General features: G+C 33.0%; 1 protein-coding gene across 1 annotated transcript in view; it reads right to left on the bottom strand.

Annotated features, from left to right (window-relative positions):
* LOC125282787 (uncharacterized) overlaps positions 1-13,761 on the bottom strand; it is an 85,672-nt gene that overhangs the window by 52,787 nt on the left and 19,124 nt on the right. The window contains exons 2-3 of the mRNA XM_057304642.1: positions 4,495-4,578; positions 1,769-1,852 (exon numbers count right to left, since the gene is read on the bottom strand). Of these exons, the coding sequence (XP_057160625.1) occupies positions 1,769-1,852; positions 4,495-4,522 (112 nt within the window). The 5' untranslated portion in view covers positions 4,523-4,578. The remainder of the gene's footprint in view (positions 1-1,768; positions 1,853-4,494; positions 4,579-13,761) is intronic.

Below are 13,761 nucleotides of genomic sequence, written 5' to 3' on the forward strand. Positions count from 1 at the left end.
TTCAATAAGTACATAATGACATTTTGTGAAAGTAAAATGCTATAGAGCAATGCAAAATGGGGATATTAGGAGATATATCTGAGGTTCTCTGATTTTTTCTGCAATTGGCATAAGTAAGAATAAATGGTTCATTTGGGATGAGTGTGAGGAGATTCTTAAATAAGCAAGGAGACATTTAGAACATTTCACAGCAGATAGGATTAAAAACTGGGGGGAAAAGGTGTGTCCTTGAGAAATTTATATTCTAGTAAGAATCACAGTTTCCAAGATGCCCTTCAACAGATGAATGGATAAAGAAGATGTGGTACATATATACAATGGAATATTATTCAGCCATCAGAAAGGATGAATACCCACCATTTGCATCGACATGGATGGAACTGGAGGGGATTATGCTAAGTGAAGTAAGTCAAGCAGAGAAAGACAATTATTATATGGTTTCACTCCTTTGTGGAACATAAGCAATAGCACGGAGGACCATAGGGAAAGAGAGGGAAATCTGAAGGGGGAGAAATCAGAGAAGGAGACAAACCATGAGAAACTCTGGACCCCAGGAAACAAACTGAGGGTTTCAGAGGGTAGAAGGGTGGGGGATAACAGGGTGATGGTTATTAAGATGGGCACATGCTGTGATGAGCACTGGGTGTCATATGATTCAATGAATCATTGAACACTACATCAGAAACGAATGATGTACTATACAGTGGCTAACTGAACATTAAAAAAAAAAAAGAATCACAGTTTCCTCCTTCACAACACCCTCTCACTGCTTTAGTATTTTTAAAAACCTATTCTTTCTGAAATTCGTAGTGTACAGTACACACTTTTATGGTTTCTTTCATGTCTTATATTTTCTTTTTGGTAAAAACTGGGCATTTTAGATAACATATTGCAGCAAATGTGAATACTGAGTTCTCCTCCCCTTGGAAAGTTTGTTGTTGTTTTCCTGATTGTTTATCTAGAAATCAGGCTGGACCATTTTCTATTGTACTGAAGTCTCCTTCCCTGCAGTGTGAAGCTTCTGATGTTGATTCTTCGAGGGCATAAACTTGAGCATGCACATAGTCACCTTTGAATGACAGTTTCTTAAAAGGGGTCCCTTTGACTATTTCTTTCCCTTGTTTCTCTGTTAAGTTCTCTGCCTCTTTTGATATCACACAAGGATGGATCAGAAGTGTGTGAAACACTGTTCCACCAGGCAAAGAGGCAGTAGCATAAACTATGAACTATATGACAAAACTAAGGTTTCTACTTCACCTGAGATATTATAAATTTGTTTGATATTTCAATCATATAGAGGGAATTAGTAACCAATGCAATAACTAGCTGTTAAATTCCTCTTCTTATCCATTTCATAAGCTAGAATTTCTGCTTTGAAAATACAAAGCAACTATCCTATGTAGCCTGAAAAAACAAACGGAGTACAACAGCATTTGAAATGCTTCCATCAAGCGTATTCAAAGCTCAATTCCACATTGGGTTTTTAAGGATCACATTTTAATGGATCAGTTCTAAAACCTATAATATGTGACTAGTTGTCAATTTATAATAACTGCTAGAATTCCACTAATTATAGGAGTAATATAATACTCCTATAATGTAATACCCTATATACATACTATATATATTATATAATGTAATATACTATAATGTAATATTCTTATAATATAATAATAGCACATAGATTCTACAGTCTTTAAAGATCCAAATTTAAACTCCAGAAGAAATAAATAAACCTTAAGTAGACTTGAAATATTTTTGTTCTTACCAGGATGACTCTTTGACTGTGTCTCGATTTCCTTCTTTATTATACCTCTTCCGGTAACACCTGGGAGGGGGTCTGTATCAATCGCTATAGAAATAAACAGTTTCAAAGTACTTTTGTAAGGTAAATGTTAGCACATGTGTGTTTGTGTGTCTACTATCCCTCTAATTAGCATTTCTTATTATAGGAGGAGAATTCTAATGAAATGTCTGGGTTGCAGAAACATAATACCTTTTAATCTGAAGAGCTGTTAGTAAACATGTAAGCCTCATTATACTGAAGCATAGAGATGTTTAGTGATTTGACAAAAGTGACATATCTGGGTAATGACCAAATTGATGCACAAATTGGTGCTTCTTCTATGGCTTTACCCAGAAAACATAAAGTCTTTCACAGTTTTAAATCACCCCAGAACATTTAACTTAATAGTATAACTTCCATGCACATTTTAAAAACACATTCATATGGTGGGGATATACCTGGTGAGGCAGGACTTAACAGTTTTTCCCCAGGTCAATTTACAAACTATGGTCAGTAGAGTCACAGAAATTCTTTGACTTGTCCAGGAATATTTTAATGTTCTCCCTTTTATTAAGTTACGGCACTTTAAATCAAGTAGGCATCAGTGATGGAAAAGAATAACAAATAACATATGGAATGAGATAAAGTGCTCTCTCAAGGTCCTCTTACCATGTAGAACTTCTAGCTGGGGAGGAGGAAATGGGTAATTTGCAATAATGTGAACATTGGCATTGCATCCCTTTCCATTGGAGTCTTTACATGATTTTTAGCTTTTTCCTGGATGTGGAAACTACTATGTAGGTCTAATGACAGAAAAAATACGAAGAAACTCATCTAAAACAATTTCACATTGCAAAAGAAATAACTAGAATAAGCAACTCTGGGTTACCTATTGGGTGAAGTTTTGTGGGCAATAGGTTCTAACACACGTGTACCTGAAGTGGGAAGCATTGCCATGACCCAGACATCACAGGTTAGAAGTCTTGCTTTGGAGAAATGACTAAGCCCATGAACTGTAAAGTTTTCACTACCACCATGGCAGCAAAAAATATACTGCTACTGTAACCTAAACAGAGGCAGAGACCTGATGGGCCATCATTACTAAAACCAAAGACAAAACTGGATTGGGCAGAACAGGTTTTCAATAATTAAGTAATGACATTTATGAAAGTAATATGAGCTATAGCAACACGTAACTGGAAAACATTGGCAGACATATTTTAGCCCTCTGGTCTTTCTCCAACAGATGTAATTAGAAGAACTGAGTCACATGAATTGAGAAAGCAAGGGATTCTTATATAAGGGGGAGGCAATGAGAATACCTCTTGAGTGTAGATTGGGTTAAACATTAGGAGCAAAAAGGCATATGTGTTAATTTTCCTCCTTCACAATATCCTTCCATTGCTTCAAGTCCTTAAAAAAATCCTATGTTGCTTGAAGTTCTTGGAGTTATTTTTTAAATATAGCATATTATACATATAGTATACAATTTCCCATTTTAAATGTTTAATCAGTCATTATTAATATGATCATAGAAATGTGTAACAGTCACCACAATTGTAGAATCTACTTAAGATTTATACTCATCAAATTCCAGTGAGATTTAGAAATGTTACAACGTATTTTGGATATAGAGTTTTGTATATCATTCAAAAGCCCTATTCTCTCTCCACACCTATAAATATAATTAACTATACTTCTTTCATTATTTATAAAACTTTTTGCCCTATAGAGAAACTGAAAGAAGAGCAAATATGTATAGATAGTGTTTGCTATAATAATAATTTTATTTACGATATCTAGTTCTCTTTCAGCCATTATTTTAAATTATATTCTCTGCTCTAATTTCTCCACTCTCATTGTAGTATTTCAATATTGCAAGTTTGCTCATTCTTTCTACTGACAGCATAAATCTACTGGGCACTTCTAGTGAATTTTAAAATTTCAGTTACTGTATTTTTCAACTGCTGGGTTTCCATGTTGTTCTTTTCAAAATAATATCTTTCTCTTTATACTTATTCCCAAAGGGCAAAGTCTTTGGACATGCCCAGAGTGACCTTTGATGACAGTGTTTTTAATAGGGTTGTCTTTGACTGTACCTTTCCTTTATATATCAGTTAAGCTGTCTACCTCTTTGGTATCACACTAGAAGTCAACAGACAGTATGTCCATCACTGTTATATGGGTAAAGGCAGTAATATAATCTCTGAACTATATAACACAACTAGTGTACTTTACTACAGCTGAGATACCATAATATGCCTGGTATTTCCATCACTCCTCTATTCCCATAGAGGGAAATGGTAACCAATAAATCAACTATCCTAAATTCTTCTTGTGACTACTATATTCATGAGGTAGCCTTTCTCCTTTGGCAAATTTTGAAGGAATTTTCTTGCCAAGCCAGAAAAAAAAAATGAATAGAATAGCATTAAACATACTTTGACCAACCATATTCTAAGGTCACTATAGCATTTAATTTTTTATGGTTTAATTTCTAAATGAATGAGTTCTAAAACTCATAATATCTTAATTTTTATTTCTAGTAAATACCAGAATATAATGAAATATGAGAATATTCATGAAGATTTTACCTGTATAATAATAATAACATAGAGCTACTCTTGTCATTTAGACCCAATCTTCATTAAATCCCAAAGAAGGTAAACAAACCAGAAATATTAGCCTTGTAAAACTCTTGTTCTTACCAGGGAGATTCTTTGATTGCATCTTCATTGCCTCCACCAATTTACGTGTTCCATTAGCATCTTTCAAGTGTTCTATATTAGTTTCTATAGAAATAAACATAAAAATACTTCATAAGGTAACCTTCATGTGTGTGTGTGTGCAGCACTAACTTAACCAGCCTTGTTAGTAATGGATAAACGTTATAGTGAAATATTTGTATTGCAGAATCAGTAAACCTTATTATTGGAAGGGATATTAGCAATCATTACGCTTCCATATATTGAGGCTTAGAGATGTTAATGATTTGACCAAGACTGTGTATCCAGATAATGAAAAAACTGATGCACAAACTCACATCTCATAATCCTTTAACTAGTGCTTTTTCCATACAATGTTATGTCTTATGCTAAATTAAAATATCCTGGAGAGTTTATGATAATAATATAACTTCTGACTTTACATTAAAATCATAATCATACTGTAAGGATATACCTAGTGATGTGGAACATAAAATTTTTTCCCTACAGGTTACAAATCATGGTCTCCATTGCCACAGAAAATTACTAGGGAGTAGAAATTCTTTGACTAGTTCAAGAATATTTTATTCTCTTTTTATGTTACTTAGTTGTAAAAAAAAAAAAAAGAGCAGGTATCAGTAATGGAAAAGAAAAGCAAGATATTTTGTGGATTGAAAAAAATAACAATGCTTTCCCAGGTCTCTTTGGCATGTAGACAGTTAAATTTGCAGAAGTACCAGGATTGAGATTTGGTCTCTTTTCATTGGAGTTTTTCTGTGATTTGAAATTTTTACTTGATTTAAAAATTTCAACTAGATCCCATTATAAGAAAAATATACGAACATGGTTAGAGGAGAGTTTATATTGAAAAAGCAAGGGTCACCTAAGGTCAACCACTGGCTCGGAAGTTTTGTGGTCTGGTTGGTTCTAACAGCATGTACCTAAATTTGGAAACATGTTATGAATATTCACCCGGACGTGAAAGTCTTTCTTTGGAACAATGGCTGAGTCAATAAATAGTAAAGATTGCACTATGATCTTGGTAATCCAAATGTACCAACACTGCAATCCGTATAAAGGTGCTGCAGCATTAACAGAATGAAATAGGTCAGATTAGGCAGAACGAGTTTTCAATAATTAAGTAAGACCAGTTTGTGAATGTAATAAGTTCTACAGCAACAAAAACCTGGGAGTATTAGCAGATGTATTTTAACTTCTCTGGTTCTTTCTCCAACTGGTATATATAAGAAGGGTTTGGTCATTTGAATTGAGGAAGCAAAGGATCCTTAAATAAGCAAGAGAAAATGAGAACAGTATCTGAGGGAAGATCAGGTTAAGTATTAGGAATTAAGAGTTATGCGCTGGAGAAATTTATAATCTAGTAAAAATTACATTTTTCTCCCTTGTTATGTCTTCCCACTTTCCAAATTCTTTTTTTATCCTATTCTTCTTGGAGATCACTGGGTTATTTTTAAAAACATGTATAACAGAGTACATATCTTTTACCTCTTCTGTTAGGTTTATTCCTATGTATCTTCCTGGTTTTGGTGCAATTGTAAACACAGGATTGACTCCTTGATTTCTACTTCTGCTGCTTCATTATTAGTGTATAGGAACGCAACAGATTTCTGTACACAGATTTTGTATCCTATGACATTACTGAACTTGTGTATCAGTTCTAGCAACTTTTTGGTGGAGTCTTTCAGGTTTTCTATATACAGTACCATGTGATCTGCAAATAGTGAAAGTTTAACTTCTTCCTTGCCTATTTGGAGGCTTTTTATTTCTTTTTGTTGTCTGCCTGATAGGCTAGGACTTCCCATACTATGTTAAATAACAGTGGTGAGATGTCCCTGTCTTGTTCCTGACCACAGAGGAAAAGCTCTCAGTTTTTCCCCATTGAAGATGATATTAGCTGTGGGTTTTTGTATATGGTCTTTATGATGTTGAGGTATGTTCCCTCTTTCCCTATTTTGTTGGGGTTTCCAAGAATGGATGCTATATTTTGTCAAATGCTTTTTTGCATTTATTGAGAGGATCATATGGTTCTTATCTTTTCATTTATTAATGTGGTGTATCATGTTGATTGATTTGTAAATCAAAGATGTACAAGTTCTGTACTCCAAGAACTACAGAACACTTACGAAAGAAATTGAAGATGACCCAAAGAAATGGAAAAACATTCCATGCTCGTGGATTGACGTGACACATGTTGTTAAAATGTCTATGCTATCCAAAGCAATCTACAAGTTTAATGCAATCCCTATCAAAATACCACCATCATTTTTCACAGAGCTAGAACGAACAACCCTAAAATTTGTATGGAGCCACAAAGGACCCTGAACAACCAAAGCAATCCTGAAAAAGCAAAGCAAAGCTGGAGGCATCAAAATTCTGGACTTTAAGCTATATTACAAAGCTGTCATGATCAAGACAGATGGTACTGGCCCAGAAACAGACACACAGATCAATGGAATACAACAAAAAACCCAGAAATGGACCCACAACTATATGGTCAACTAATCTTTGAGAAAGCAGCAGTGAATATCCATAGGGAAAAAGACAGTCTCTTTAACAAATGGTATTAGGGAAACTAAACAGCAACATGCAAAAGAATGAAACTGGATCACTTTCTTACATCATACACAAAAATAAATTCAAATTTGATGAAAGACCTAAATGTGAGACAGAAAACCATCAAAATCCTAGAGGAGAATACAGGTAGTAACCTCAGCCATAACAGCTCCTTACTAGATACTTTTCTAGAGGCAAGGGAAACAAAGTAAACATGAACTATTGAGACTTTGTCAAGATAAAAAGCTTCTGCACAGTGAAGGAAATAACCAATGAAACTAAAAGGCAACCTATGGAATGGGAGAAAGTATTTGCAAATGACATATCTGATAAAGGGTTAGTATCGAAAATAAATAAAGAACTTATAAAACTCAACACCTAAAAAAATAAAAATCCAGTTAAAAAATGGACAGAAGACATGAATAGACACTTTTCCAAAGAAGTCATCCAGATGACCAACAGACACATGAAAAGATGCTCAACATCACTTATCATCAGGGAAATACAAATCAAAACCATAAGGAGACACCATCTGACAATTATCAGAATGGCTAAAATTAACAACACAAGAAACAACACGTGTTGGTGAGCATGTGGAGAAAGAGGAACCCACTTACACAGCTGGTGGGAATACAAACTGATACAACCACTCTGGAAAACAGTATGGAAGTCCCTCAAAAAGTTAGAAAATAGAACTACTCTATGATCCAGCAATTGCACTACCAGATATTTACCCAAAGGTTCAAAGGAATACATGCACCTGATGTTCACAGCAGCATTATCAACAATAGTCAAATTATGGAAAGAACCCAAATGTCCATCAACTGATGAATGGATAAAGAAGAGATGTACACACACACACACACACACACACACACACACTGGAATATTACTCAGCGACAAAAAAGAAGTCTTGCCATTTGCAACAATGTGGATGGAGCTAGAGAATATTATGCTAAGCCAAGTAAGTGAGTCAGAGAAAGACAAATGCCATGTAATTTCACTCATATGTGGAATTTCAGAAACAAAATAGATGAACATGGGGGAGGAAAGAGAGAGACAATCCAGAAAATAGACTCTGATTTATAGAGACCAAACTGCAAGGTGCTGGAGGGGAAGTGGGCTGGGGAATAGGTTAAATGGTGATAGTTTTAAAAAGGGCACTTGTGATGATCAGTAGGGTTGTATGTAAGTGATGAATCACTAAATTCTACTCCTGAAACTAATATATGCTTTACGTTAACTAACTGGAATAAATAAAAACTTGAAACTATAAAAAAATGAATGCAAAACTAACTAAATAAATAAATACAAAACAAAATAAAATAAAACATATATAACATATATAATTTACACATTTAAAGTATTCAATTCACTGTTTTTAAAATATATTCACATATTCACAAAATTGTATAACTATTTCCATAGTTATTTGTAGAGGACACTGGATTTTAAATGTTCTTACCACAAAAAAGAGGATAATAATGTGACATAATGGAAATGCTAACAATACTAGGGTAGTAATCATACTGCAATATATAAATGTACCAAATCAACACATTGTACACATTAAATATACAATTTTGTATGTCAATTATATCTCAGTATATCTCAGACTTATACTAATTATACTTCAGACTTATACTAATTAAGTTGCAGTAATTCCAGTGAGGTATAGAAATGTTGCTCTCATATAGCATTATCCTCATTTACACAATTGTTATACATATTACACCTGTAAATATAAAGTCATCGTTGTAATTGTTATAATTATATCTTTGTATAATTTTATGCCTTTTAAAGAAGCTGAGATAAAAAATAGCAAGTATATGTTTATGATATATATTAATCTTATGACTTCTGGTTCTTTCTTTTGTTTCTGCAGATTCAAGTTACCATCTGATATAATATTTTTTTTTACCTGAATACATTACTGTTCCTACTCATTTTCTTTGTGCTGTATTGTGAAATATATTATATGTCTATATGTCATAGGTCCAATAATACAAACATATACATATTGTTTTATACAATTGCCTACTAAATCAATGAAAAGGAAAAAAGTGATGAAATACATACATATATTATATTTTTTAATTATAGAACTTCCTTTGCCAATTCTCTTTTTTAGAGAATTAAGATTACTATATGAAGTCACTTGCTTTCAGCCTGAATAATTGTCTTTTGTTTTCTTGTAAAGTCAAACTGCTAGCAGTGCATTCTCTCTCTCTTTTTCTTTTTTTTAAATTTATTTAGGAATCTCTATTTCACCTTCATTACAGAGAGATAGTTTTGGTAGGAATAAAATTCTTGGTTGATTTTTTTTTCCTTTCAGCACTTGAATAGGCCATCCTACTGCTTTTTGGTCTCTTTTTAGAGACCAAAGTCAGCCATCATGCCCAATAAATAGTAGAAATGTGAACAGTTTTCCAAAGTGTGTCTATCAATTTACACTACTACCAGCAATTTCTGAAAGTTTCAATTGCCCTACATTATCATGACTTGATTCTGTCATTCTTTCTGATTTACACTCAATGATGGCATGTCACAGCATCTTTGTGACTTTAATTTCAATTTTCCAACTAACTAATAAGATTGTATACTTTTCAAATGTTTATTGGTCATTTAGATATCTTCTTTGGTAAAGTATATGTTTAAGACTCTTGCTCAATTTGTGTTGAATTTCCAATTTATTTCTTAATACCATATTAATAATCCTTATAATATTCTGATGAAAACTTTCTGTTGGTTATTTGAGCTGCAAACCTACTCTGTCATATGCTTTTTAAATCTCTTAGTGATGGACATAATACTGAACATTAAGTCCATCTTTAAAACATTTACATTTATAGGTAGTGTACATTTATTGTAGTCTATTTTTAAAATACCCTAATCCAAAGATAAGAACACATTTTCCTATAGAAGTTTCTAGAAGTCCTATTGTTTTACAATATGTAAAAGAATTTTCTTTTACTTTTGTTATATGATTTCTCCTTTGTCATCAATGCATTCAAATCTGTTTCTGACAATAATTTACTCCATTTGTCTATTTATCATTGTACCAGTATTATAGTACTTGAGATTATTTTATTTTATTTTTTTTAAAGATTTTTTATTTATTTATTTAACAGAGATAGAGACAGCCAGCGAGAGAGGGAACACAGCAGAGGGAGTGGGAGAGGAAGAAGCAGGCTCATAGTGGAGGAGCCTGATGTGGGGCTCGATCCCATAACGCCGGGATCACGCCCTGAGCCAAAGGCAGACGCTTAACTGCTGTGCCACCCAGGCGCCCCCAGATTATTTTATTTTTATAATAATATCTGATATAAGTATTTTCTGATCTTTAAATGTCTTCTTTTTTGTTGAGTTTTTCTATTTTGGCTCTATGCACTGCTCTATAAATTTTAGGGCATTTTTTTTTTTTTTTTTTTAAGATTTTATTTATTCTATAAATTTTAGAATTACCTTATCAATTTTCAGAAAAAAAAATATTGCTGGATTTTTTTCTAAGTTTTTATTTAAATTCCAGTTAGTTAACATACAGTGTGATGTTAGTTTCAAGTGTAGAATTTAGTGATTCACCACTTACATACAACACCTGCTGACCATCGCAAGTACATTCCTTAATCCCCATCACCTATTTAACCCATCCCCCCACCCACCTCCCCTCTGGTAACCATCAAATTGTTCTCTGCAGTTAAGAATCTGTTTCTTAGTTTGCTGTTCTCTCTTCTTTTCCATATGTTTGTTTTTTTGTTTCTTCAATTAGTATATGAGTGTAATCATATGGTATTTGTCTTTGCCTGACTTATTTTGCTTAGCATAATGTACTCTGTAGCTCAATCCATGTTGTTGTGAATGTCAAGATTTCATTACTTTTATGGCTGGTAATATCCCATTTTACAAATATACCATATCTTTTTTATTCATTCGTCAATTGCCATTTGGTCTGTTTCCATAATTTGGCTATTATAGATAATGTTGCTATAAACATCAGAGTACATGTATCCCTTCAAATTAGTATTTTTGTATTCTTTTTGAAATTTTTAATAGATTTTTTTCTAGAGCAATTCAGGTTTACATAGTTACCATATACTTCTCCCCCCCACACTTACAATTTCCCCTATTATTAACATTCTGTATTAGATAATATATTTGTTACAATTGATGAATCAATGTTGATGAATTATTAATAATATCCATGGTTTACTCCTATTGTTGCACAATTCTATAGATATTGACAAATGTATAATCATGTGCCCACCACTATAGTATTATACAAAATAGCTTCAGCACCCTGAAAATTCCTTGCGCTCCAACTCCATTACTCCTGATTCTGAAACCCTGGCAACTCCTGATATTTATACTGTCTGTATAGTTTTGCCTTTTCCAGAGTACTATATAGTTGAAATTATATAGCTTTTTTCAAAACTGGCTTCTGTCACTTAGCAATATTCCCTTGTTTTTGCTATGTCTTTCTGTAGCTTGATAGCCCATTTCTTTTTACTGCTGAATAGCATACCATTATATGGATGTGCCACAGGTTGTTGATCCATTCACCTATTGGAAAACATCTTTGTTACTTCCAATATGGTGTAATTACGGATAAATCTGCTATAAATATTCATGTGCCGGTTATTGCATGGATATAAGATTTCAACTCATCTGGGTAAATATTTGGAGCACAATTACTGTATTGTATGATAAGATAATGTTGGGCTTTATAAAAATGCCAAACTGTTTTCCCAAGTGGGTATAGCATTTTGCATGCACAAGAACAATAAACAAGAGTTTCCGTATTCCACATCCTTTATAGCATTTTGTATTGTCAGTGTTTGTGTTAGCCATTCTCATAGGTGTGTCTCATTAGGTATCATATTGTTGTTTTAATTTGCACTTTCCTAATGACATATGAAATCTCATATGCTTATTTGCCAACTTGTATCTTCTCTGAAGAGGTGACCATTCAGATCTTTCTGAGAGTTTTAAAATTGGGTTGTATGAATGAAGCATGAGAGACTATGGACTCTGAAAAACAAACTGAGGGCTTCAGAGGGGAAGGGGGTGGGGGAATGGGATAGGCTGGTGATGGGGAGTAAGGAGGGCACATATTGCATGGTGCACTGGGTGTTATACGCAACTAATGAATCGTTGAACTTTACATCAAAAACCAGGGATGTGCTGTATGGTGAATAACATAATAAAAATATTATTATGAAAAAAAATAAAATTGGGTTGTTATTTCAACATTTAATTTAATCATTTTTATATATTTCAAACACAAGTCCTTTACATGAGATAGATGTTGTGCAAATGTTTTTTAATTCTCTTAAGAGTGTCTTTCACAGAGCATAGGTGTTCATTTTAAAGAAATCCAACTCATAACAATTTTTGCTCCTCTTTTTCTAGTTTCCTAAGGGGCAAGGAGAGACTATTTTTTATCTTTCTTATTTTTTAATATATGTATTCAATGCTATAAATTTCCTTCTCAGCACTCCTTTCATTGTTGTGTCACACATATTTTGATAAATAGTACTTTAATTTTCACTTAGTTCAAATTTTAAAAATTTATTTCGACAATTCTTCTTTGACCATACACTTTAAAGGTATATTCTTTCATCTTCAAGTATTTTGAGATTGTCCAGCTATCTGTATATTATTGATTTCTAGTTTTAATTCCATTTTGGACTGAGAGCATGATTTGTGTGATTTCTGTTTTAGAAAAAAATTAACATACAATTTCTTTCTTAAAATATGATCTAACTTTGAAAAGTGGTCTAACTTTGAAATGTGGTCTATGTTTATGAATATAGCTTGTGAGTTTGAAAGCAACGTGCATTCTGCTATTATTGGATGGAGTATTCAAACAGACATCAATTAGATACAATTAATTGATGGGGTCTTGTTGAGTTCACCTATGTTTTTATTTTTTGCCTGCTGGTTATGTTCATTTCCGATAGAGTGGTGAGCTCTCCAAATATAAAAATGTACATTTTTTTTCTCCTTGCAGTTCTATCAGTTTTTGCCTATGTACTTTGGCAACTGCACGTTAGGGATATTATATCTTCTTGGAGAATTGATTCATTTATCATTACTTAATAACTTCTACTTATCCCTGGTAATTTTCCTTGCTTTGAAATCCACTTTTTCTGATACTCATATAGCTCTCATGTATGTTTTTCTCCATGCCTTTACTTTTCTGTCTCTTTATGCATATATCCATTTTCCCACCTTAATTAAAATGTAATTGACAAATAAAATTATAATATATTTAAAGTGTACAGCACAATGATTTGATATATGTATATATTGTAAAATGGCTCACACAATCAAATTAACACATCCATGACCTCACATAATCTTGCTTTCTTGCTTTTTCTTTTTTCTTTTCTTCTCTTTTCTTTTTTCACTTCTTCTCTTTTCTCTTTTTTTTTTCTTTCCCTTCCTCCCTCCCTTCCTTCCTTTTTAGTAAGAGTTCTTATATCTACTCTCCTAGCAAGTATCACATATACAATACAGTATTATTATATATAATCATCATGCTGTACATTAAATCCTCAGAATTTACTTACCTTTTATCTAAAAGTTTGAACCCTTTGATCAGTCACTCTCCCTTTAACCCATGCCAGGACCTGGCAACCACAATTCTACACTGTGTTTCTGAGTTTGACCTTTTTCTAGATTCTACGTACAAGT

Source organism: Ursus arctos, unplaced genomic scaffold (assembly GCF_023065955.2).
Source record: "Ursus arctos isolate Adak ecotype North America unplaced genomic scaffold, UrsArc2.0 scaffold_30, whole genome shotgun sequence".
In the NCBI taxonomy this organism is placed as follows: domain Eukaryota; kingdom Metazoa; phylum Chordata; class Mammalia; order Carnivora; family Ursidae; genus Ursus; species Ursus arctos.